Source organism: Ochotona curzoniae, unplaced genomic scaffold, assembly GCF_017591425.1.
Source record: "Ochotona curzoniae isolate NIBS_2020 unplaced genomic scaffold, NIBS_Ocur_1.0 contig_2723, whole genome shotgun sequence".
Classification (NCBI taxonomy): domain Eukaryota; kingdom Metazoa; phylum Chordata; class Mammalia; order Lagomorpha; family Ochotonidae; genus Ochotona; species Ochotona curzoniae.
This window is the reverse complement of record NW_024465573.1, coordinates 15998532-16021870: the sequence shown is the minus strand read 5'-3', so window position 1 is coordinate 16021870 and position 23339 is coordinate 15998532. Positions and strand designations below refer to the sequence as shown.

At 42.9% G+C, this 23339-nt stretch overlaps 1 protein-coding gene across 3 annotated transcripts; it reads left to right on the top strand.

Annotated features, from left to right (window-relative positions):
* Nucleotides 1-936: 936 nt before the first annotated feature.
* POGLUT3 (protein O-glucosyltransferase 3) lies at nt 937-22102 on the top strand. Of its 3 annotated transcripts, XM_040976897.1 has the most exons (8): nt 937-1157; nt 9012-9209; nt 11521-11807; nt 14362-14578; nt 15966-16162; nt 17920-18114; nt 19498-19602; nt 21126-22102. In XM_040976897.1, the coding sequence occupies exons 1-8, from the start codon at nt 947-949 to the stop codon at nt 21249-21251; spliced, it is 1536 nt and encodes a 511-aa protein (XP_040832831.1). In that variant the 5' UTR covers nt 937-946; the 3' UTR covers nt 21252-22102. The 3 variants fall into 3 exon arrangements, with proteins under 3 accessions (XP_040832831.1, XP_040832832.1, XP_040832833.1); XM_040976898.1 differs by lacking the exon at nt 19498-19602; XM_040976899.1 differs by lacking the exons at nt 14362-14578; nt 15966-16162.
* The last annotated feature ends 1237 nt before the right edge of the window (nt 22103-23339 follow it).

Sequence of the window (23339 nt, the reverse complement as noted above, 5' to 3'; positions counted from 1 at the left end):
TACCAAGAGGGTACAGAAATACTATGTGGTTTCCAAAATGAGTTCTCCTTGCACACTCTGCTTAGAATAATTGACATTTCCCTCCAATTGGTTCAAGACCTTAGTACACACAAAAGAGGAAAAGCAGTGAACAAAATGTAAACTGGATGGTCAGAAGAGAGGGCAGACCGGCCTTTAGGTCCCGTCAGGCTGTATTCCAGCATCCCCCTTCAGCTTACAGCAGTGGTAGCAGGCCAATGCCAACAATTCACATCCCTTCCCAGAGGTAGGTTCCGGCTTTGAGGGCAATCTCGGCTACCAGGCTTAGACAGGCCTGCCATGCCACTCCGTCTGCTGCCGCCCCAGGGCCCACTTTTTTACTTGGCCCAAACGGCTTGGAGACTCAACAAGTTTGTTGACCAAGAGGTGTGGGGGTGCTGTGGGTTAAAAGGAAAAATGAGGAAAAGAGGAGCAGTGAAGGGAATCACTCCAGTCAGACTGAGCAGAGGAAACAACAGACCGCGGGCAGGTGGCTTTGGCTCTGCATCTTGTAAAGGTTTGTGATTCCCTGGGGAAGGCGTTTCCCTCAAACCCGGCCAAGTTCTTCCCGCAAGAAGGGTTCTCTCTGCTCCCCAAACATGGACTATCAGGTCTGCGTCCTTTACCAAGTCGCAGGCATTGCGGTTTACGGGAGGTGAGGGAAGCCGTGGCAAACCCGCGGCCACGCGGGGAGCACCCAGGCACCCTCGGTCTCGCGGGGAAACCACTCTGCACCCTTTTCCTCCTGGCGAGGAGGAAGAGGAGGCGCGCGCACGCTGGCCTGGCGCCTGCCCGAGTTCCCGCCCCCAGGCAGCGGGCGGCGGCGCACAGCTCCGGCCCGCCTCCGGTGGGTCCCAGCCCCGGCCCGCGGCGCTCCCGAGCCCGCCTCGCCGCCACCGCGGAGTCGGAGCGCAGCGGCCCGGCCACCATGCGCCGCCTGCCCCGGGCCGCATCTCTGCTGGTGCTGCAGCTCGCCCTGCTGGGAGCCGCCGCCGCCGGGGTGCCCGAGGCGCGGGTGAGCGCGCCGCGGAGCCTGGTGTGGGGGCCCGGGCTGCAGGCGGACGTCGTTCTGCCCGTCCGTTATTTCTACGTGCAGGCGGTCAACTCGGAGGGCCAGAACCTCACTCGCTCGCCCCCAGGTAGCGTCCAGCCGCGCGGGCCTCCCTAGCCCCGCTGCCCATTCCCCTACGCGCGCCCCGCCGTCCGGGAACCGGCCCACGGGCTGCGTGACGTCCTTCTTCCCCCGGGCCTGCCATCCTCTCTGGGCTCTGCCCATGCTCGCTGCGCCTCCACCTCCCTTCCGGACACACGGGCAGGCGAGAGTCGCCACGAAAGTTTGTGCAATGAATGGATGACTCCGAGGGCCCGGCCACGGTCTCTAAGCCGGATGGATGGGCCCGGGTGTTGCGATGGAAGCCTGTCCAGCTGCCTCCGGCTTCGGCCTCAACTGTGGGAGCCTGCAGGGCGTGCCTGCCCGATGAGTCATCGACTCCCAGAATCTCCCAGCATCGCAGGGGCCTGATGGGTTTGAAACAGGAATGCCAACTTTTATGAAATGTCAGGCAGTAGGCCCCAAGGAGCCAGCTTTGGTTTCTTCTCAGTTTTTGCTGGAGAAACTCAGTAGAAAGTCCCAGAACATTTCCCACACCGGAGGGTGGACCCTGTCCTGAATCCTTTTTACCAGGTCTGCCTCCCTTGTTGCTCACATCTTCACTTGCAGCTCCTTTCGACTTGCCCTGCTGGTTTCAAGTTGTTGCCAGTCAGGATTGCTAATCTGTGTCTTACGCGTAGGGCTGTAGGGCTCCAGCCGGCTGGCACCTTGTGTTATCAACGGACTTTATAGGAGTGACCCAGAGTCCCCTCCTCTGAAGTTGGAGCAGGAGCAGGCAGGGGGTGAGCAGATGACGCAAAGCAGAGAATCTAAGACACAAACATTCACTTTCCATGTTTAAAATTCCATTCATTCAAGAAATGGTGGTTGGCTGGCTGTGTGTGTGGCGGCTATTCTGCTAGGGCTATAAGAATGAAAATGCCGGACTTGCAATCAGTCGCAGAACGTGTGTTTGGGGCAGTGAAAGAGTAGAGGAGAAACGCGGAAGAGCTGCAAGGCTGGGAGGACTTGAAGAAGCAGAGAGGAGCAGAGTTTGCTGGGCAAGGTCCCGGTGGACACACCAGCATGTGCACACACAGGTGTAGGGAGCTGTAATGTTCCTGGAATGGGTTCATTTAATGATGCTAAGCAGACGCTGCTGGCGGGTTGTGGCAGAGATCTTCAAGGGCCTTGAATACCAAGCACAGGTTTTAGTACTGGGTAATCGGGCCACTGTGGGTCTCTGAGCTGGGTGTAACAGAACTCATGCCTTCCTTAACCGAGTCAGTGCCAGTTGCTGTGTGATTGAGAGTTTGTATGTGACTGGTTGCCATTTCCAAAATCGTCTTTGATGTCTGTCAGTTAGACCCTGATTTTTTTGGTTTCATGGGCTTTGTTTGCATTAGGATAGGATCATTGTGATGTAGCTGACCAATTTCCAAGAGTGTATTGGGATTGGGCAAACTTTCTTTGAAGGATCAGGGAACGAGTTCAAAAGTGTTCCTCATCTCTGGCTTTCCTCCCTTCCCATTCCGATATTTGGAAATGTAAAAAAGTTTTCTTGGCTCACAGGTTTTGCAAAAAAGAGCCAGTGGGCTGCATCAGCCACAGTTTGCTTCTATTAAAAGCTGGGTAACTGTCTCTGTCACTCTCTTTCTGACTCTGATTATCCAATAAATTTAAATAGGAGGTGGGCATTGGGCACAGGAGTAGAGACCCCGCAGGTGCACCTGCCTCTCATATGATAGTGCTTCTGTTTGAACACTCACTCTGTGTCCACTTCTAACTTCCTGATGCTGGGAAACCAGGAAAAGAGCTAAGCACATGGGTTCCTACCCCCTCCCAGAAATGCTGAGTCCCAAGCATCAGGGTTTATTTAGCCTTGGGCAGCCCTAGCTGTTAGACATTTAGGGAGTGACCCAGCAAAGGAGGAGCTCTTGTCTGTCTCCCTCTCTTTGTCTCTCTGACTGAAATGTGAAACACTGTACAATAAGGGACTCAAAGTTGTATACATGTGAACATAAGCATATACATAGATTTTTTGGGGGAGTGACAATCCACTTGCATGACAATCCACTTCCAAACATGTATGTTAAATATCAACAAAAAGCAGTTGAGCTGCCCTTTGGGATGCCACAGCCCCCATGTCACCGTGACTCCATTTAATTCCTAACTCCAGCTCCAGATTACAGCTTTCTGCTAAAGCAGACCCAAGGGGGCAGCAAGGGATGACTCAGGCAGCCAGTTCTTGCCACCCATGTGTGCCACTCTGGCCTGAGTTTCCTGACCTGGCTCCAACCCTGGCCCAGACCTAGCCATTCCACGCTTTGGGGGAATGTACAGTAGATGAGAGCTTTTTCTTTATATGCCTCTTAGATGAAAGAATAAATTCTGGGGCATTTAATGCACAGCACTGTGAATATGCTTGATATTACTGAAATATATACTTAAAGTGACTCAGTTGTTGAATTTCATGCACTTTTTTTTACCACAATTTAAAATGTTAAAAATTTAAAGTAACACATAGATTAATAATGTCAGGCTAGTCCTCTGCTTGTAGCACTCGCATCCACTTGGAGAGTGATTTGTATCCCATCTGCTCTGCTTCCAAGCCAGCTCTGCTTTTGGTCTGGGAAAGCAGTGGAAGATGGCCCTAGACTTTGGGCTCCCTCCGTCCATGGGGGAGATCTGAAAGAAGTTCATGGCCCCTGGTTTTGGATCAGTTCAGCTCTGGCTATTGTAGCCGTTTGGGGAATGAACCAGCAGATGGAAGATCTTGCTCTCCTTGTTTCTCTGTAAAAATCTGCAAATAAAAAGACATAAATCTTTAAAAATAAAGAAAAAGAACTGATTTCTATACTTATCTGTGTTCTCACTGGTTACAGCAAGAAATTAGGAATTTTTCCTTTTTCATATTCTTCTTTACTTCCCCCAGAAAATTTTTCTCCAAATTGATTCAAATGTTTTCCTAACCAGGAAAGGAAATTGTGAGAAAAGAACACTAGCTGGGCCCAACAGCGTGTCCTAGCGGCTAAAGTCCTCGCCTTGAACATGCCGGGATCCCATATGGGCACCGGTTCTAATCCCGGCAGCCCCACTTCCCATCCAGCTCCCTGCTTGCAGCCTGTGGCCTGGGAAAGCAGTTGAGGATGGGCCAAAGCCTTGGGACTCTGCCCCCATGTGGGAGACCTGAAAGAAGTTCCTGGATCTTGGTTTTGGATCAGCATAGCACCGGTCATTGTGGTTCCTTTCATTGCGGTCGGAGTGAATCATTGAACAGAAGATCTTTCTCTGTGTCTCTCTTCCTCTCTGGATATCTGACTTTACAATAAAAATAAAATAAATATTTTTTTAAAAAAGAACACTAGCGACTTACCAAGTTGCCAAAGACCTTTCAGACCACTGTACTTGCAGTCTCTTCCATTGTTTCCTTTCCAGGCACTTGATTCCTAGCATGCAGTTACAAAGCTGCCTGTGGTAACGGAAAGCTTACCCCACCAGTTTCTTAGATTTTCTGTCCTTTTGGCACATCCTCAAATCTTTCTATCTTCAAGATCTAAATGAAACAGAATAAAGATTGATGATGTATAGATACCCTTCTGCTTTCCCATCTTCCACCACCTTTCCAGCATTATCAGGGAGCTGTATCAGCAGCCTGTGCAACGGGGACTCAAGCCATCTCTCATACGGGATACCAGGCGTCACATGGGGTGGCTTAACATGCTCAGCCACAATGCTGTCCCCACCATAACTGTATTTATTCTTTCCACTGGCTGAATGTGAACATTTCCCCAAGTCTAGTTGATGCTGTTTTATTCCAAGCATCTAGAATGTTGTCTGGCCGTGGGACTGAGTAAGTACTGTAGATCAATAAGAAAGGACAGAAGGAGGAATGGTTGAAACGTTTGAAGAAAGAAAGTTATTTTAAAAAAACTTGTTTTCTAGAGCTAGTGCAATGGTGTAGCAAGCTAATCTTCCATTTGTGGCACCAGAATCTAAAGTAGATGACAGTTCAGACGACAGTCCTGGCCACTCCATTTCTGATCTAACTTCCTACTAGTGGCCTGGGAAAGTAGTAAGGATGACCCAAGTCCATGGACCACTGCATCACCATGGCAGACCTAAGAAAAAGCTCCTTGCTCTCAGTGTTGGATTGGCCCAGCACAGTCATAGTAGCCACTTGGGTAGAGTTAACTCACAGGTGAAAGATCTCTCTCTGTCTCTCATTCTCTGTACTTTCAAGTCTTTGAAAAAAAAGTATGTATGGAAGTATGGAGGTCAGTGCTATAGCATAGCAACAAATAAGCTGCCACCTGTAACACCAGCATCCTGTATTGTCACTGGTTAAATTCCCAGCTGCTCTACTTCCAATCCAGCTCCCTGGTAGTGACGTAAGAAAAAGTGGGGGGGCCTAGTGGCTAAAGTCCTCATCTTGCATGTCCCAGGATCCCATATTTATACCGGTTCATGTCCCAGCTGCTCCACTTCCCATCTGGCTCTCTGCTTGTGCCTTGGGAAAGCAGTCAAGGATGGCCCAAAGCCTTGGGACCCTGCACTATGTGGGAGACCTGGAGGAAGTTCCTGGCTCCAGGCTTTGGATTGGCACAGCTCCTGCCATTGTGACCACTTGGGGAGTAAACCAGCAGACAGAAGATTTTTATTTCCTTCTCTACAAACCTGCTTTTCCAATTTAAAATAAATAAATAAATCTTAAAAAAGAAAGAAAGGAAAGCAGTAGAGGATGGCTCAAGTGTTTGGGCCTCTGCCATCCATGTGGAAGACCCGAATGTTCCTGGCTTCACAGATGGAAGACCTCTCTCTTTGTGTCTCTTTTTCTTTGTAACTCTTTCAAATAAATAAATTAATTTTTTTAAAAGAAAATACATATGATATAAAGGATGAGCTAATCTTTGGCCCATAATAGAGGTTAAAAAGTAAATTGTAAGAAATGCCTTTGTTATTTTTTCCACATCAATAGTATTCAGAATTTGTGATGCTATGGATGTGAGCTGTCCATATTGCCTTTTGTTTACACAATGACAGAATTCCCATCTTTCTGTTCTTCCTAAATGAAATTGAAATCTGTGGAGTAGAAAGCTCAAGCTGATTTTCAATTTTATTTGATTCTTTTAGCTCCCAGGGCAAATAAGAATTCACATTCCTTCCATTTGAAGTCATTTCATACTTTACTCTTCTCAATTATCTTTTGAAGATTATTTATCTATTTAAAAGGCAGAACTACAGAGACAGAGAACGATCATTCATTCACTGGTTCACTCCCCAAGTGACCACAGCGCCCTGGCTAGTTGAAGCCAGGAGCTTCATCCAAGTCTCCCATGTGTGTACGAGTACTTCTAAGCTGCCTTCACAGGCACATTAGCACGATGCTGGATTAGAAATGAAAGAGCTGGGACTTGAACCAACACTTACACGGGATACTGGCAGTAGCTTGATCCACCATGACTCTAATGCCCCTTTACCTTTTTCTTATATGCAGTTAGAATTGTTTGTTTCTGGGCCTGGCATGATAGCTCAGTGGCTAGAACGTTGCTTTGCATGTGCTAGAATGCATATGGATGCCAGTTAGTGTGCTGGCTGCTCCATTTCCCATCCAGCTCTTTGCTTGTGGAAAGCAGTAGAAGATGGTTCAAAAGCTTGTACGCTGCACCTGCATGGGATACCCGGAGGAAGCTCTTGGCTCCTGGCTTTGGATCAAGTCAGCTCCAGCCGTTGTGGCCATGTGGGGAGTGAACGAGCTGATGAAAGATCTTTTCTGTACGTTATCTCCTTCTCTCTGTAAATCTGCTTTTCTAGTAAAAATAAACAAATCTTAAAAAAATGCTAATTTCTATTTCAGTACCAATAAATGCTATTTTGCATTGATTGAAACAAATCATTTTTGCAAATGAGTTAAGAATACTATAAAAACAATAATAATTAGTATATATATTTGTGCCTTCAGTGGCTTTATTATAGTTTTATACTTGTAAATACATTTTATTTTATTTTATTTTATTTTGTTTTATTTTATTGGGAAAGCTGATATACTGAGAGAACGAGAGGCAGAGAGAAAGATCTTCCATCTGCTGGTTCAATCCCCAAGTGGCTCCAAAGGCTGGAGCTGAGCCTGTCTGAAGCCAGGAGCTTTTTCCAGGTCTCCCACATGGTTACAAGGTCCCAAAGGTTTGGACTGCTTTCCCGGACCACAAGCAGGGAGTTGGATGGCAAGTGGAGCATCGGGATACAAACAGGAGCCCATATGGGATCCTGGAGAATGCAAAGCAAGGATTTAGCTACTAGGCTATCATGCTGGACCCAACACATTTTAAAATACAACTTTTAGGTACTACCTCAGACAGAATTGCTCTAACTGTGAGAAAGCAATGATGTAATTACCATTTTCAATCCTCAAATAATGAGGCATCTTTATAGGATTTTTTTTCTGAGTGTCTAGTTCTTTCCAATACAAAGTTCAAATAATTAAAAAACAGTCTTATCGCGTACCTGGTTTATTTATTAAAATAATGCTTTATAGAGAATAAGAAAAGTTAACTAGGAGGCAAAAAGTTCTTTTTGGCTCTTTCCGGTTTGGAGAGGAAGCAACGGAAGTAACTTTCTAATTTCCAGAGCCCACCTTCCTGATTTTCAAACCGAAGTGGGAAAGGATGCAAAGCAATAATTTGTGAGTTTTATAGGATTTCAATTAACATTCAATTTTTATCTTTTTATAATATTCCCTATGTTTAGTTTATATTTTGTTGGCTCTTTTATGTTAGAATGTTCTTCCATAATTTTATCATATTTTTTCTGACATCATAAAATGTGTAACTTTGGTGCTTATTACTTAATGGCAAGAAATTAGCTACCACCTTCTTCTTACTAAGCTGAAGAGGCTGGAAAACGTTTTCCTAAGCCAGGAGAAAAAAAAATAGAATCCTTAAAGTTCAAAAGAAAGTAGAATCATATACTGATTGGGTTTGGAAACTAAGAATAGGAGATATAGCATTATTCAATTATTTTTAAAATTCTATTAAATATGCTTAATTCATAATAATAGGATAGATGTGGGATGAAAGACAACTTCGGTCACAGGTTACTATTTGCCGGGACAGTGGGTTTCAGAGACTCACGGCGTCCTTGGCTTACCCTGTGATGCGGAGCCTTCAGTGTTATTCCCAGTGTTTTCCATACAAAGTGCTGCAAAGCATACTCCTAGAGCACAGAAACACTAACCCTCGGTGTTGCTTCAAAGCCTGAATGAATCTGCTGATAGGAAAGGTGAGTTTGTGAAGAAGGAATTTTTTAGCCGAATCAAAAAAAAAAAATCCAAGGAATTTGGGAGTTGGAGGAGAATATCATATTGTAACTTATTCATTTCAAGGTAAAGAAACAGATTCAAGTAAATGCCGTTATTTTCCAAAGATATGTAATCGTGTGTGTGTTTACATAGAGTCTGGTAATTATGATTTGCTTTTCATGAAATGGGTTTAGAAATATAACTTCGAATTTGAATTTAAAAAGGGAGACATTTTCTCAGAAATTAGAGTTCTTAGATACTTAAATGCTGCACAAAGAGAACTTGTATAATTCACAAGGAGATGGGTGAATGCCATTGAAGACTTAGTCTTCGAGTTTATATTTGAGTGTATGGATTTTTCAACTACTTTGGCTTTAATGGTTTTTTAATGAATCCATTTCGTTCATTCAATAAGTCATTATTGACTTTATGAATCAAATGTTGAATCAAAGCGTTCGTTTGAACACATGAGTCAGTTGTAGCTCTTCCAAGTTGAAAAGATTTTATTTACCATTGATACTACCACAAAAAGTGACTTCTATATAGGGCCTCTGTCCAATAATGTGATAATGATGAAATCATAGAGTTCTTTTTTTTTTTTTTCAGGTGAAACGTTATTCAAAGTAGTAGTGAAATCTCTTTCTCCTAAAGAGTTAGTCCGGATTCATGTCCCTAAGCCTTTGGACAGGAATGATGGAACATTTTTGGTGAGATACAGAATGTATGAAACTGTGAGTGAAGGTCTAAGAATAGAGGTGCTGTATGACGGTGAACACGTGGCGCAGTCTCCTTACATTTTGAAAGGTAAGTGATTTTACAAGCTTAGCTGTACGTCACAGGCCTTCCACAATGGTGTGTGATGTCCTTGAAGTCATGTGCCACCAAATGAACATTGTCTACCTAGTTGGAACTCAGTTTTTTACATTTATCTTTCAATTTTGAATTAACATGGATATTTGTACAGTTTTACTGGATATGCTGCAATATTTCAGGACTTACACACAGTGTAAAGTGATCATAATAGACAGTTAGCATTTCCGTGTCCTTGTCTTTCTACTGTTCGCAGGATCAATGAGTGCAGTGTAGAATCTGTCATGAACCATGGTTACCACTGTTCTTCACCCTGCTCTGTTCTGGTACCCATGAATTAGCCAACCTCCTGGGCTCTCCCCAACCCTTCCCAACACTTAGTAATTACTTATCAAATTCAGATCTAATACATACATACGAATTTGTATCTAACTATGATTTGTTTTAACTTCTAAATGAGAGAAAATGTGTCTTCCTGTATCTTACTTCATTTAACATTACAATCTTCAATTCCATCAGTTTTGCTGCATATGCTAAGGTTTTGGTTTTGGTTTTGGTGTGTGTGTGTCTGTGTGTGGCTGAATTACATCACATTGTATATGGATACCACGTTTTCCTTATCTGGTCCTCCATTGATGAACGCCTAGATTGACATCATGGCTAGACTATTCGAATAGTGCTGCTGTGAACATGGGAGTGCAGGTTCCTCTTTGATAAGCTGACTTCATTTCCTTTGCATGTGTATACCCAGAAGAGATGGCTGGATCGTGTGTGTAGTGCATTCGTTTGTGGTTTTCTCAGGAGCCACCACACTGCTTTCCACAGTGGCTGTACTAATTTGCTCCCGGCAAGCAGTGTGTTGCATTTCCCTTGTCTCGGCATGCTTGCCAGCATTTGTTCTTTCGTGCAATTTTGATAACAGTCATTCCAGCTGGAGTGAGATGATATCTCATTGTGGTTTGGGTTTGCATTTTCCTACTAGCTAGTGATACCATATATTTGATAGCCATTTAGTATTTCCTCTTGTGGTAAGTATCTATTCAGATCTTGGGGGTTCTCTGTATGTGCACATCTCTGTCCTAGAAATTATAGCTGACTTGATCCCTCAGCACTGAGCGCAGCTCTGCAAGTCAGTGAGATCGTAAGGTTCTGCCTGCTTTTCCACCCCACCCCCACTCTGGCCTGAAATTGCTTTGAATGGTAAACTGTGCCAACTCCAGGACTCACTTTCCTTGGTTTTCTCCTCTCGGCCTCATTGCCCTGTATCCCACATTGCTGCATGTCCTGTGTCTCAGCACCTGTTTCATATATTCCATCTGTTGTTTTTATTTTTAGATAGGTCAGTCCCTGTTACTCATTTTGGTCTAAAATACAAATCCTAAAAAAAATGTCTTGCTTTTTAATTTTTTTCTCATGTAAAATATAGATATGTATTGCAACAAGATATAAAATTCACATAATTTTTGTTTAGTTTTTTTAATTGAATGTTCTGGTTGATCAGTTCAAGTTGCAGTACCAGAGCTCTCCCCAACTAGCTGTGTACATTTCTTCTTTGACATGTGCTGATGAAGGAGAAGCCGTCTTGATTTTTTGTTTTAAAGGGTACCATTCCTGCTGTTATGAAGCCTAAAGCTTAACATCATCTCTTTTTCCTTATTGAAAGGCAAATTATTTTTTTAATGTTAATTTATTTTTATTGGAAAGGTAGATTTACAGAGTGAAGGAAAAGCATAGAGAAAGATCTTCCATTCACTGGTTCACTCACCAAGTGGCCGCACCAGCCAGAACCTAGCAACCCAAGGAGCTAGCACCAGGAACCAGGTGCTTCTTCAGGGTCTCCCACGTGGGTGCAGGGTCCTGAGGCTTTGGACCATCTTCTACTGCTTTCCCGGGCCACAAGCAGGAGTAAGTGGAGCAGCCAGGACATGAACTGGCACCCATATGGGATCCCAGATGTGTAAGGCGAGGACTTTAGCCACGAGGCTACCGCGCCATGCCAAAATTGTTTTATTTTCATCAACCATACATATCTCACTAGAAATGAATTTACCAGGCAACTAACTGCCTGGGAATAGACTAGATGAGAAGAGAGCATGTGCTATACTGGGTTGTCCGTGGTGTTTGCAAAAGTGGATAATAGTCAGGACTATGCAACCCTGACCAAGATTTCTTTAGGGGAGTGTATCTGTGGACAATCTTCAAACTGACCAAGAAGTCACCCCCGCGTTCACATCAGGGACAAAAACAGCTCCCTGTGTTGTGTGCTTGCTAATGAAACATGGTCTCCTGTGCCTTGTGCCCCTAGGACCAGTGTACCACGAGTACTGTGAGTGTCCGGAGGAGGAGCCCCACGTCTGGCAGAAAACCCTTTCTTGTCCAACTGAGGAACCTCAGATTGCCAAGGATTTTGCTTCCTTCCCCAGCATCAATCTTCAGCAGATGCTAAAAGAAATCCCTAAGAGGTTTGGGGATGAGAGGGGCGCCGTTGTTCATTATACTATTCTCGATAATCGCATTTACCGGAGATCTTTAGGGAAGTACACAGACTTCAAAATGTTCTCTGATGAGATTTTGCTGTCACTGGCAAGAAAGGTAAGAGGATAAAAGAAGTGACCTCGACAGTCAAATTGTTGAATTGTTTCATTATAGCACTTAAATGTTCAGAATTATAATGACAAAAATATGAAAATGAAACTTCTTTGCTGTGATTTAAAAGAAGTGGCTTGAAGCCGCTCCCAGTAGCCAGGCCATAAGGTGCCCCCACCCCAAATCTCCGTCAGCTCTCGGATGTTACAGCCTCACAGGCACTTCTTTAAGTTTCCACATTTAATACTCCCCCTGTTCACTTTCCCCCCTCTGCCATTCTTTTCTCCTCAAAATGATTTGAACGTAGTATTTTCCTTCTTTCATTTTTTTTAAGATTGATCTATTTAGTTGAAAGAAAGAGTGACACAGAGAAAAGGAGACGGGGGGTGGGGGGAGGGGTGGAGTTTTCATCTGCTGATTCACTCCACAAATGAATATAACCATCAGGATTAAGCCAAGCAGAAGCCAGAGCTGCTTCTAGGTCCCCACCATGGGTTCAGGAACCAAGCACTTGGGCCGCCTTCTGCTGCTTTCTGAGGCCGCTAACAGAGTGCTAAATCAGAAGTGAAGCAACTGGGAATTCAAACTGGTACCCATATGGGATGCCAGCATTGCAGGTGGTGGCTACACCCACTATGCTACAAAACCAGTCCCTCATTTTATCTCAAGTGCCTCTTTAAAATAGTGAGCATGACACATTTTATTGAAGGATAGGGTAATAGGGATTATTTTGTACCCACACATACTTTATTTTTCTTCTATTTTATTTTTAGTTTTATAATACAATTCCATAGGCCCTGGGATTTCACTTATCCCTTCCCCAAATTCCATCCACCAGACTAATTTCCCTCATATTATTACAATGCTATAGTCCTTCATAAGCAGTGGGAAATCCATCATTCTGCTATTTAAGTATATCCTGACTTTGTGGGTACACGCAATGTCAGACAGTCCAGCATCCTATTGTTGAGATATGTCTAACAGTTTCATTGGGAGTCCATCTTTGATTTGGAAGTAGAGATGCATACTGCATTGTATCTTCACATCTGGATATGATAGTCTCCATTACACAGTTACTATACATTTCCTTAAATGCAAAGCCATAAAACAAAATCAACAACAGAAATAAAGTTAAAAACATTACAATACCATGGAGTTAAATAACACACTACTGAATAACCAATGTGTTGATGAAGAAATGAAAAAGAAAACAAAAACCAACACATACTTAAGAAACAAATAAAAATCCTAGCATTTAAAAAATAGGCATTTGGTGGAGCAGTTGAGACACTATTTAGAGCGCTCATATCCCATACTGAAGTATCTGGGATCAAGTCCCAGCTGCACTCCCCATCCCTGCTTCCTGCTGTTGCATTCCCAGGAAGGCAGCAGGTGATGACCCAAGTTTTGGTTCCCTGCCTTCCACTTGGGAAGCCTAGCTGGACTTCCTGGCTCCTGACTTTGACCTGGCCAAGCCCAAGCTTGTGCAGACATTTGAGGAGGGAACCAATAAATGGGAGTTTCTATGTGTATCTGTCCCTTTAAAATTCATAAACAATTTTTAAAGATGTGTTTGTTTTTATTGGAAAGGCAGATTTGTATGGAGAGAAGGAGACACAGGGTGGGAAAGATCCATTCACTGCTTCACTCCCCAAATGGCTGCAACAGCTGGAGCTGAGCTGATCCAAAGCCAGGAACCCAGAACCTTCCCTGGGTCTCCCACTCACATGCACACTGCCAAGGTTTTGGGCCATCCTCTACTGCTGTTTTTCTAGGACATGAAAAGGGTACTGGAAGGGAAGTGGAACAGCTGGAACACAATCAGCACCCATATGGAATGCCGGTGCCTACAGGCAGACGATTAGTTAACTGAGCCATCATGTGGGGTCTCAAACATTTTTTAAAGTAAAAAGACATCCCTGTATTAATGAGACTCACAGTCAGGCTTGCCTCTGGGAATTTCTGGCTGTCCTTGATCTTCTGGTCTTGACCTCTTACTAAATTCTTGGTTCATCTTTTAGGCGCTCCATATTCCCCAGTAACTTCCTCTGTCTTGTTATTCATCCCCTCCTTTCCCACCACAGTTGAATTCTAAGTTCCTTTCTTGTTCCTGATGAGGCAGAGTGGTCTTTCACCTAGAGAGACCATCAAGGACATTTCCCAAACCACAAGACGATTTTCCTGATAGGAAGTTCCTGATACCATGTCCCAAGTTTTTGATATAACTTCTTCAGTCTCCTGAATGTGTGGCTGAGGTCCATTCTTAATTTAAATAACGGTCACCTTCGCCCTACTATCATTTTGTGTCTTGAGCCTGGTTTTCACTGCTGTAATGCTAAACTATAACTACTCCATAGTCAGCTGACACCTGGTTAAGTGAATTTGCCTTGAGCCATCCTCATCTCTGGTTCTCCAATACTTCCAGTGGTCGAGAAATATTCTCTTCTGTTTTCAGATGGTCGGTTCTATCAGAAATACTTGAAAAGCCAAAGAACTGCAGTGCTTAGTACTGAAGAAGGAGGTCTTTTTAGCACTGAGATTGACACTTTTGTTTGTTTAGGTCATCCTCCCAGACTTAGAATTTTATATCAATCTTGGCGATTGGCCCTTGGAGCATCGAAAAGTCAATGAAACCCCTGGCCCTGTACCAATCATTTCATGGTGTGGCTCCCAGGATTCAAGAGATGTTATCCTTCCAACCTATGACATCACTCATTCCACACTTGAAGCAATGAGGGGTGTTACAAATGATCTCCTCTCTCTTCAGGGAAACACAGGTATGTTAAGGTTAATCTTTAAGAAAAAGTACGGAGTCAGGAAAAGTGCGGGGGTTATCCAGAGGAAATGTATATTAACTAAATAACCATTCTAATTTGCTAACCAAGAATAAAGGAAAACAGCACCCTAAAAAATCAAGGGTTTGTTTAGGAATTTTCTAGTCCAGGAATTAAAGATAAATGCTGTTTAAGGTACTAATGCCCACACCTACTTTAACTGAGACTGTGTTGAGTTGATCACTTATAAATACCATTTTAAAAATTTGTATTTGGTAAAGTTGTAACTGAATTCCAGTTCTACTGCCTTTATAATGCTGAGTGGGATGAACAAATTTTTTTTGAGATGAAAGAATTTCTGAAAGTAATAAATGATACATGAATTTGAGAGAATGGTGATAACAGTGTAATTTAGATATTATTGCTTCTAATGTTTTGTAAGGAATTCTCCCCATCCTTTAGTTTCTGATTTCTCACCCTCCCCCCATTTGGTGACTTTACCCTTGTATGGCACAGCACACCTTTCAATAAACCAAACTCCTTGACTAGAACAAACCCTGCCTTATTTTTATAACGTATGGTTCAGTAGACTTATTTAGTAAAGATGATTTGATATATTTTTTGTAAACTCTAAAGATAACATGAAGCTAAAACTGACTTAATTTGATAACAATGCATTTCTAAGCAGTGTCCTAGCACAGTAAAGTTGTAACTCCCTCCAATTTCTGTGTTTTATGATATGTTCTAAGGAACACATGACAGGCATTAAACAAGACGTTTGTCTGCAGCTTAATCAAAACACTTAAGATTGTTTCCCTTCCAGGAAAGATAAGATGTATTTCTCTTCTATTGGCCTAGTATCGTCTTTCCTACATTCAGAATGCTGAGCAGTGTCAAGTGCTAAAGATTGTGGGCATTGCTGAGTTATACAGTTCTTTCTTGCCTCTTTGTCTAAGAATAAAGGCCTATTACAAGTTTAGTTTTGAAACACAGAAGGTGGGAGAAGCTGATGCCTTTGTGAATGGGACAGATCATTAAATCTCTTTTTGCTTTGAGCTTGGTCCAGTGTCATTTTGGATGTTTGTTGGTGGTGTACAAAAGAAAGCACCAATTCTTATGTGAAAGCTCATCAGTTGAGAAGTGGATGAAATCAGAGCATTTGTTAATACAGCAAATGAAAGGACTGCTTTCAAAAATCTAAACTTCAAAGTTATCTCAAGCAAATTAAGACCCAGTTCCATATATTTCAGCATCTACTTTTAAAAATGAATTGTTGATTAGAAGGGGTTTAACATCTTAATTAGCAGTGGTAGATTAAAGGTGTCTGTATTTATCATATAAATGTCAACTTCATAATCATATATTTTTTTTTGTGGCCTCAAACTTCTAGGCCCTTCCTGGATCAATAAAACAGAGAAAGCTTTCTTCAGAGGTAGAGATAGCCGAGAGGAGAGGCTCCAGTTGGTACAGCTTTCCAAAGAGAATCCGCAGCTACTAGATGCAGGAATTACAGGATATTTCTTTTTCCAAGAGAAAGAAAAAGAGCTTGGAAAAGCCAAGTTGATAGGTTTCTTTGATTTCTTTAAGGTATGCCTTTCAGTCTTCCTGTTTGGTTATGAAGGAATAAATTTGTTTAAGTCTAAATTTCTCCTATCTTGTGAACTGACACATGCTTTTACATTTTCTTATCAGACACAGAAAGTTGTGATTTCCGTTTTTGTTGTTGTTGATGTTAACTTTATCAAATATCTCATAAGTTTGGTGCTCAAAATATAGTACAAGGGTCAAGTTGGGGTTATTCTCTTGCTCTCTTTTTCAATTTGTTTTAATCAACTAGAAATGAAGTAATCTCAAATTTCTTTTGTTTATGGAGTGTGAATCCCACATCTGAAGCTAAGAAATGGGATCAGGACTTAGCTCCTGTTTCCGATCCTGCCCTGTTGATGAAGGCGGGACCAACTCTGGTCTCTAAACTGCCAAGGTCCTCAGAATGTTAGCAGAACTTCAAAGGAGACAAAAATAGGAATAATGTGATAAATTAGTTACCATATCTGGGAGAATATCCTCATAATTTCAGTGTGACTTGATGTATTAAAAACAAGAGGTGTGAACACAGACAATAGAGAGCAACGCATTTCTCTGTTTACTAAGTTTCTTGATTTCAGAAAGGGAGGGAAGGTTAGTCATACCTGCTTCATATTGCTACAACTGATTGAGGCCTAATACCTACAAAAGATGTTTTTGATATGTAAATAAAAGTTATTGATCCAGTAAATATACAAAGTATGTACTTCTCCACATTTCTCTCTCTTGACTCTAAAACTATAAAATAAAGATAATGCCTTCTTCCTGTTTCACAGGTTAAAGATAAAGAACAAATGAAATAACATGTAAATGAAAATATGAATTATTATCACTATTCAATTTTAATTTTTAAAAGATTTATGTATTTATATTGGGAAGGCAGATTTACAAAAAGAAGGAGAAACAGTAAGAAAGCTGTTCCATCTGCTGGTTTACTCCCCAAATGGTCACAATGGCCAGAGCTGTGCTGATCCAAAGTCAGGAGGCATGAGCCTCTTCCGGGTCACCCTTGTGGGTGCAGGGTCCCAAGGCTTTGGACTGTCTTCTACTGCTTTCACAGGACAGAAGCATGGAGCTGGATGGGAAGTGAAACAGCGAAGAGATGAACTGGCACCCGTAGGGAAATCCTGGCACTTGCCAGGGGAATATTAGCCAATTGAGCCATCACTCCAGGCCCTTCATTTTAATAATTTTAACAGCCAGTTTTAATACCTGATGGTATAAATCTGGATCTCCCCATCACTGACATAACTGAAACAGACACTCATTTCTGATTCCTGAGATTATTTATCATCTTGTTTTTAAGTGCACTGTATTTTTTCTTTTTAAAAATTATCTTATTGTTATTATTATTTTCCATGATACAGTACTACAAGTACAGGTATTCCACCCTCCCCATCCCATTTTTTCCTCCTCGTCTTTCCCTCCCACTGTTTCCCCTCCCCTATCTATTATAGTAATATAGTCGTTTAGTAGCAGTCACAAGTTTAACATTTTACTGTTAAAGCACATCACGGCACTGTAGCTATAGGCGAAAGTAGAAAACCTAGTACTGTGTGCATTGTATTTCTTAAAACCCATCCACTAAAGATTCCTTAGGATTTTGATGCGAAGGAAAAATGTGTTATAAAACTTTCCAACATGCAAGTTGGAAAGCAATCATAATTCCTTTGTGTTTAGTGTTACAGTATTGATGAGAAGCCACGTAGAGCCAATGACTGTTAAAGTGTTGCTTGTTTTATGTTTGTTTACATCCTCAGTACAAGTATCAGGTGAATGTGGATGGGACTGTGGCTGCTTACAGATACCCCTATCTCATGCTGGGCGACAGCCTGGTTCTGAAGCAGGACTCGCCGTATTACGAACATTTCTACATGGCACTGAAGCCCTGGAAACATTATGTTCCCATTAAAAGGAATCTTAGTGATGTACTAGAGAAAGTGAAATGGGCCAAGGTATGTATCCCACAGTTTTCATTTCCTTAGACAGTAACATTTCATTTCTTTAGACAGTTATATGAGTTTCGTAACTGCACAGATCAGTTTGGCATAAAGGAACCAAAGGAAGTATGAATGGTTTTGAAACTGTCAACATCAGACCCATTCTGTGTTCTAGAATATAGGTTTTCTAAATGAAGTACTATGCATAATTACACACACAAACAAGAACATATGAAATGCAAACTAGAGATTGAGAATACTAGAGTGCAAGTGTCTCGTACAGAAAACCCTTCACAAATATGGCTTGCCTTTTTTTTTTTAGAAAAAGATAGTGACAAAAAAAACCCACAGGATGTTAATGAATGTATGCTGTATCCTCTCTAAGAATCTCAAATTTCCTATAAAATAATACAAAGTATTGAAACTTTATTTTTTTAATATAAAGCTATAAAATGTACCCTCTCATTCTAAGAAGCTGTACTTGGTTATGGAAATAACTAGATGCCTAAGGCAGATTTGATTCTGTGGCTTGGAATGGCTTTTCCTGTGGGCAGCCTGGCACAAAGTTCATATTTTCCACAAATATAGTTAAGCACCTTGTCTGTTTCTGATACTGCAAGACTAGCCCTTTGGTGCTAATGACTGGATTTTTAAATTACAACAAAGATAGCCTATTGTAACTACCATGTTATAACAATGTTCTGACTCTAAAACCTTACATATTTTGTGTATTTGAATGGCAGAGTTACAGTGAGAGGAAGAGACAGAAAGTCTTTGATCTATCGGTTCACTCCCCAAATGGCCATAACAGCCTGGGAGGGGCCAGGCCAAAACCAGAAGCCAGGAGCTTCTTCCAGGTCCCCCACCTACGTGGCAGGGCCCCCAAGTGCCTGGGCCATCAGTTGCTGCTTTTCCCAGGCCTTTAGCAGGGAGCTGGCTTGGAAATGAAGCGGTAATGACTCTAACAGGTACCCATTGCAGGTGGCAGCCTAACTCACTGAGCCACATCTCCAGGCCCTTGTAAAGGATGTCGTAGTGTGAGAACAGACTCATTCTGTTCTCAAGCGGACAAGGCAAGGCTGGAGAGATGGGAGAAGAACTGCAGGTTTGCTTGCTGGCGAGTTAGGAAGAGCCGAGATCATCACAGGCTGCAGGGGGGCTGCGGCAGCAGGTGCAGAGGAAGGTTACTGCAGCTGTGGAATTGGGTCCCAGCTGCGTGACCATGTCTCTAACAGGGATGCTTATGGAGGCACTGTATTTTCCTAACTTCATTCTTGTTTTATTTCCATTATGTTCCAAGTTTCACACTGTGCACGCTCAACCCTGGGCTCACCCCTGGATTTCTTTGTGGGTCACAACAGGGATTTTCATTCAGGGTTTTAAAAAACTTTTTTTTAGGAAAATGATGAAGAAGCCGAGAAGATTGCCAAAGCAGGGCAGTTGACGGCCAGAGAACTGCTCCAGCCACACAGGCTCTACTGCTACTATTACAGCGTCCTACAGGTCAGTGGAGAACATGCGTCCAGCTGGTCAGGTGCCCGCAGACCTCGCGTGGGGTCTGATTCTTCCCAAGCGGTTCACGGTCATCTGGTAGCACTGTTGCAGAACCAGCCACAGCAAAGATAGGACTATTGTGAATCTCTTGTGGCCTCTGTTTGTTTGTTTTTTTATTTTTAATCCACAGTATTATGAAAAACAGTGCTTGAAGCCCTTAGGAATGTGGGATAGAAGCTTCTCCCATCTTGACATGGCTCTCTGTGAAACACCTTGTGGGTTTTCTGTGCAGATGTTCTGTGAATGTCAGTATTATTCCTCACCTGGAAAGTGAGAAAATTGAACTAGTTAGAGGTCATGAAGCTCACTTTGCTGAAATTCCTCCTCCTTGTTGCTTAAAATTCATTGCTGTCAGTACACTGTGAAAAGCAAAATACTTGGTGTCTACCTAAAGCAATCAAACATGAAAAATGCTGTACCCGTTATAACAGCCTGTGCCAAATCTACAGGATGTTGTGGACCATATCTTTAAGTAACTGCTTTGTGGTTCATTCAGTAAGATCTCGCTAGAAAGAAAAAAGAAAGAAAGAAAGAAAGAAAGGAAGGAAGGAAGGAAGGAAGGAAGGAAGGAAGGAAGGAAGGAAGGAAGGAAGGAAGGAAGGAAGAAAGAAAGAAGAAAGAAAGAAAGAAAGAAAGAAAGAAAGAAAGAAAGAAAGAAAGAAAGAAAGAAGAAGGAAGGAAGGAAGGAAGGAAGGAAGGAAGGAAGGAAGAAAGGAAGGAAGGAAGAAAGAAAGAAAATAAATACACATTGAGTTGGGAAAATACATTTTCTCATGTGCCCGTGGCTTTTACCCTCTCTCAGAAAAATAAAAGGATAAATTATACCATCATTTATTATGAGCAGCTCTTGTTTCCTCTGCCTGTCCAGCTTTGATTTTAATAAGAATCTTTCTTTAAAATATTTTTGGCTCACCTCTTTGTGTCAACATTTTCTTGGATTTGACACCATGCCAGGAATGTACCACTATATGTGCACAGAGCCCATGAATGAAATATCTGATTTGTAGGAATGTCTCGGTCCATGCCTGGGGTGGGACAACATGTCAAACAAAGGCCTGTCACCATTGTTAAATATGTGCAGCCGCCGGCCTCCCGGGGACACTTGTCTAGTCCTCTGGCTTGACTTTGAGAAGCTTATCATCTTTCTCTGCTGGTTTGTGTATCCTACAAAGCCAGTCATCCATTTAACAAGTGGAGCAGATCCTGAGAGCTGTTCGTTCAAGCATGAACTGTAGGCTCGGCCACCCTGTTTTCCGATGCCCACCAACACATAAAATTGCGTACCGGGGTCACTTGCTAGATTCTCAAATATGGCAGAAGAGTTTATGGCTACTCAAGTTCAAATGCACGCAAATGGAATAAGCCATTGGTTTGAGTCTGAAACGACACAGGAACTAGAAAAGTAGAGGTATGGGGCAGTAGGCACTGAAGTGTGGACTAATCTTTCTGTTGCCTTCAAATACACATTTCAGGAATATGCCAAGCGCCAGTCCAGCAAACCCAAAGTACGTGAGGGAATGGAACTCGTGCCTCAGCCGGATGATGACATTTCCCTCTGCCAGTGCCACAGGAAAAAGCCCTCGAGAGAAGAGCTGTAGTCAGCCCACGTTCGGCGTCCTGTGTACATCAGCTCCAACAAGCCCTGGGATGGGCATCAAGCTGTGAAGGACAACAGTACACAAGACGTCACCCAGTGGCCATCATGCGGCTGCGCATGGCAGTATTTGAGCAGCTATTACCAAATATCTTTGAATATTAGCTTGTTTTAGGTAAATATTTAGGTAAATATTAGCTTGTTTTATCAGCATCATGGTTTTTCTGAACGGAAAGCCTGAGACTGTAGCAGATAGGGTCCTGCCCAGCTGTAAACCGCCTCTGAGTCCATTTTCACCCCATGTGTTAGTTTCCTTCCATTCTTTGTCCACTTTGTGCCACTTCCAGTTATGACAAGAAAGTATTTGTTCGGAAGCCCCCTCCAGAGCGCTGCAGCGCACGATCTCCCCTCTTAGAAGCTGCTTTTAGCATCAGTAATCATGGCCTGTCAGCAGGTGCTTAAGACAGCAGTAGAGCACCACCACATTGGAGGAGGGGCTTTGTCTAGCTCCTCAGCTTCCAGTCCAGCTTCCTGCTAATGCACTTCATCGGGAGCAGCAGGTGGGGCGGGTCTGTCACCCTTGTGGGGGATCTGGATTGGGCTCCTGGTTCCTGGCATCAGCCTAGCCCAGCCCCATTTGTAGCTGATGTTTAGGAAGTTGGAGAGTGAACCAGTACCTGAGATATTCTCACTGCTTCTTTCCCTCCTCCCACCTTCCCATCTCCCTCCCTCCTGTTTTTCAAATAAAATGAAAATAAATAAAATTCTTTAAAATGGACACTAACTTCCTCTTGGAAGGTCCAAAAAAAAGTAATTTACAGAAGATGGTGACTGGTATTAAAGGTAGTGTGGAGACAGTGGTGGAATGTGGTTTAAAGTGCAGCTTGTATCTTTCTGTTAACCGAGGCCTGCGTCAAACAAGAAGGAAAAACTGCCTTAAGCTACTAATTTCTACACTACCTCAGTTACACACATTAAAGACAACATAGTTCTTAACGTACAAGGGCACCTCAAAAGATTCTTGGAAATGGAATTAAAAGGTAAGTTTATTTTGGTGCCAAAAATTTTGAACTCCATACACCCAAGATCTTAAAAATCCATATAATAGGATCCAGCACTGTGGCCTAGTGGCTAAAGTCCTTGCCTTGAACCCACAGGGATCCCATATGGGCGCCAGTCCTAATCCTGGCAGCTTCACTTCCCATCCAGCAACCTGCTTGTGGCCTGGGAAAGCAGTCGAGGGCAGCCCAAAGCCTTGAGACTCTGTACCCACATGGGAGACCCAGAAAAGGCTCCTGGCTCCTGGCTTCGGATCGGCACAGCCCCAGCCATTGTAGTCACTTGGGGAGTGAATCATTCTCTCTGTCTTTCCTTCTCTCTGTATATCTGACTTTGCAATAAAAAAATAAAAATCTTTTTAAAAGTTCATATTATAAAAAAATATACATGAATTTCAAAGCTTTTCAGCACCAAAGTGAATTTACTTTTTAAGCCCATTTTTCTATGAACTTTTGGAAGTACTCTCACACAGAGGACACCCTATGGGCAATATATAAGGCCTAGATTTCAAGCTCTGACATCTGACTCAAGCCGCCTGCTAATGTAGACTGCTGGGACGAGAAATCAGCACCATTGGTTCCAAAACAGACCTTGCAGGAAATTTTGCTTTTGCTTTTTATTACTTTTTATTGCTCCCAACTCCAGTGATGAATACTATAACAGAATGCCTTGCATTTCAAGGAGTCTTATTTAATTGTACATTGGGGGCCTGGTGCGGTGCCTAGTGGCTAAGGTCTTTGCCTTGCATGTGCCAGGATCCCATATGGGCACCGGTTCTAATCCTGGTTGCCTCACTTCCCATCCAGCTCCCTGCTTGTGGCCTGGGAAAGCACTTGAGGATGTCCCACAGCCTTGGGACCCTGCACCCACGTGGGAGACTCAGAAACCAGAGCTGCTGGCTCCTGGCTTCGGATCAGCTCAGCTCCAGCTGTTGCGGCCACTTGGGAGATGACTCAATTTTTTGGAAGATTTTTCTTTCTATCTCTCCTCCTCTCTGTATATCTGCCTTTCCAATAAAAATAATCTTTTAAAA

What these genes read in the sequence shown, in the direction of transcription:
- POGLUT3 (XM_040976897.1), top strand. Translation starts at nt 947, where the DNA reads ATGCGCCGCCTGCCCCGGGCCGCATCTCTGCTGGTGCTGCAGCTCGCC. An exon ending in GTTTCTTTGATTTCTTTAAG is followed by an intron (nt 16,163 to 17,919) that starts GTATGCCTTTCA and finishes TTACATCCTCAG; the next exon opens with TACAAGTATCAGGTGAATGT. An exon ending in AGAAAGTGAAATGGGCCAAG is followed by an intron (nt 18,115 to 19,497) that starts GTATGTATCCCA and finishes ACTTTTTTTTAG; the next exon opens with GAAAATGATGAAGAAGCCGA.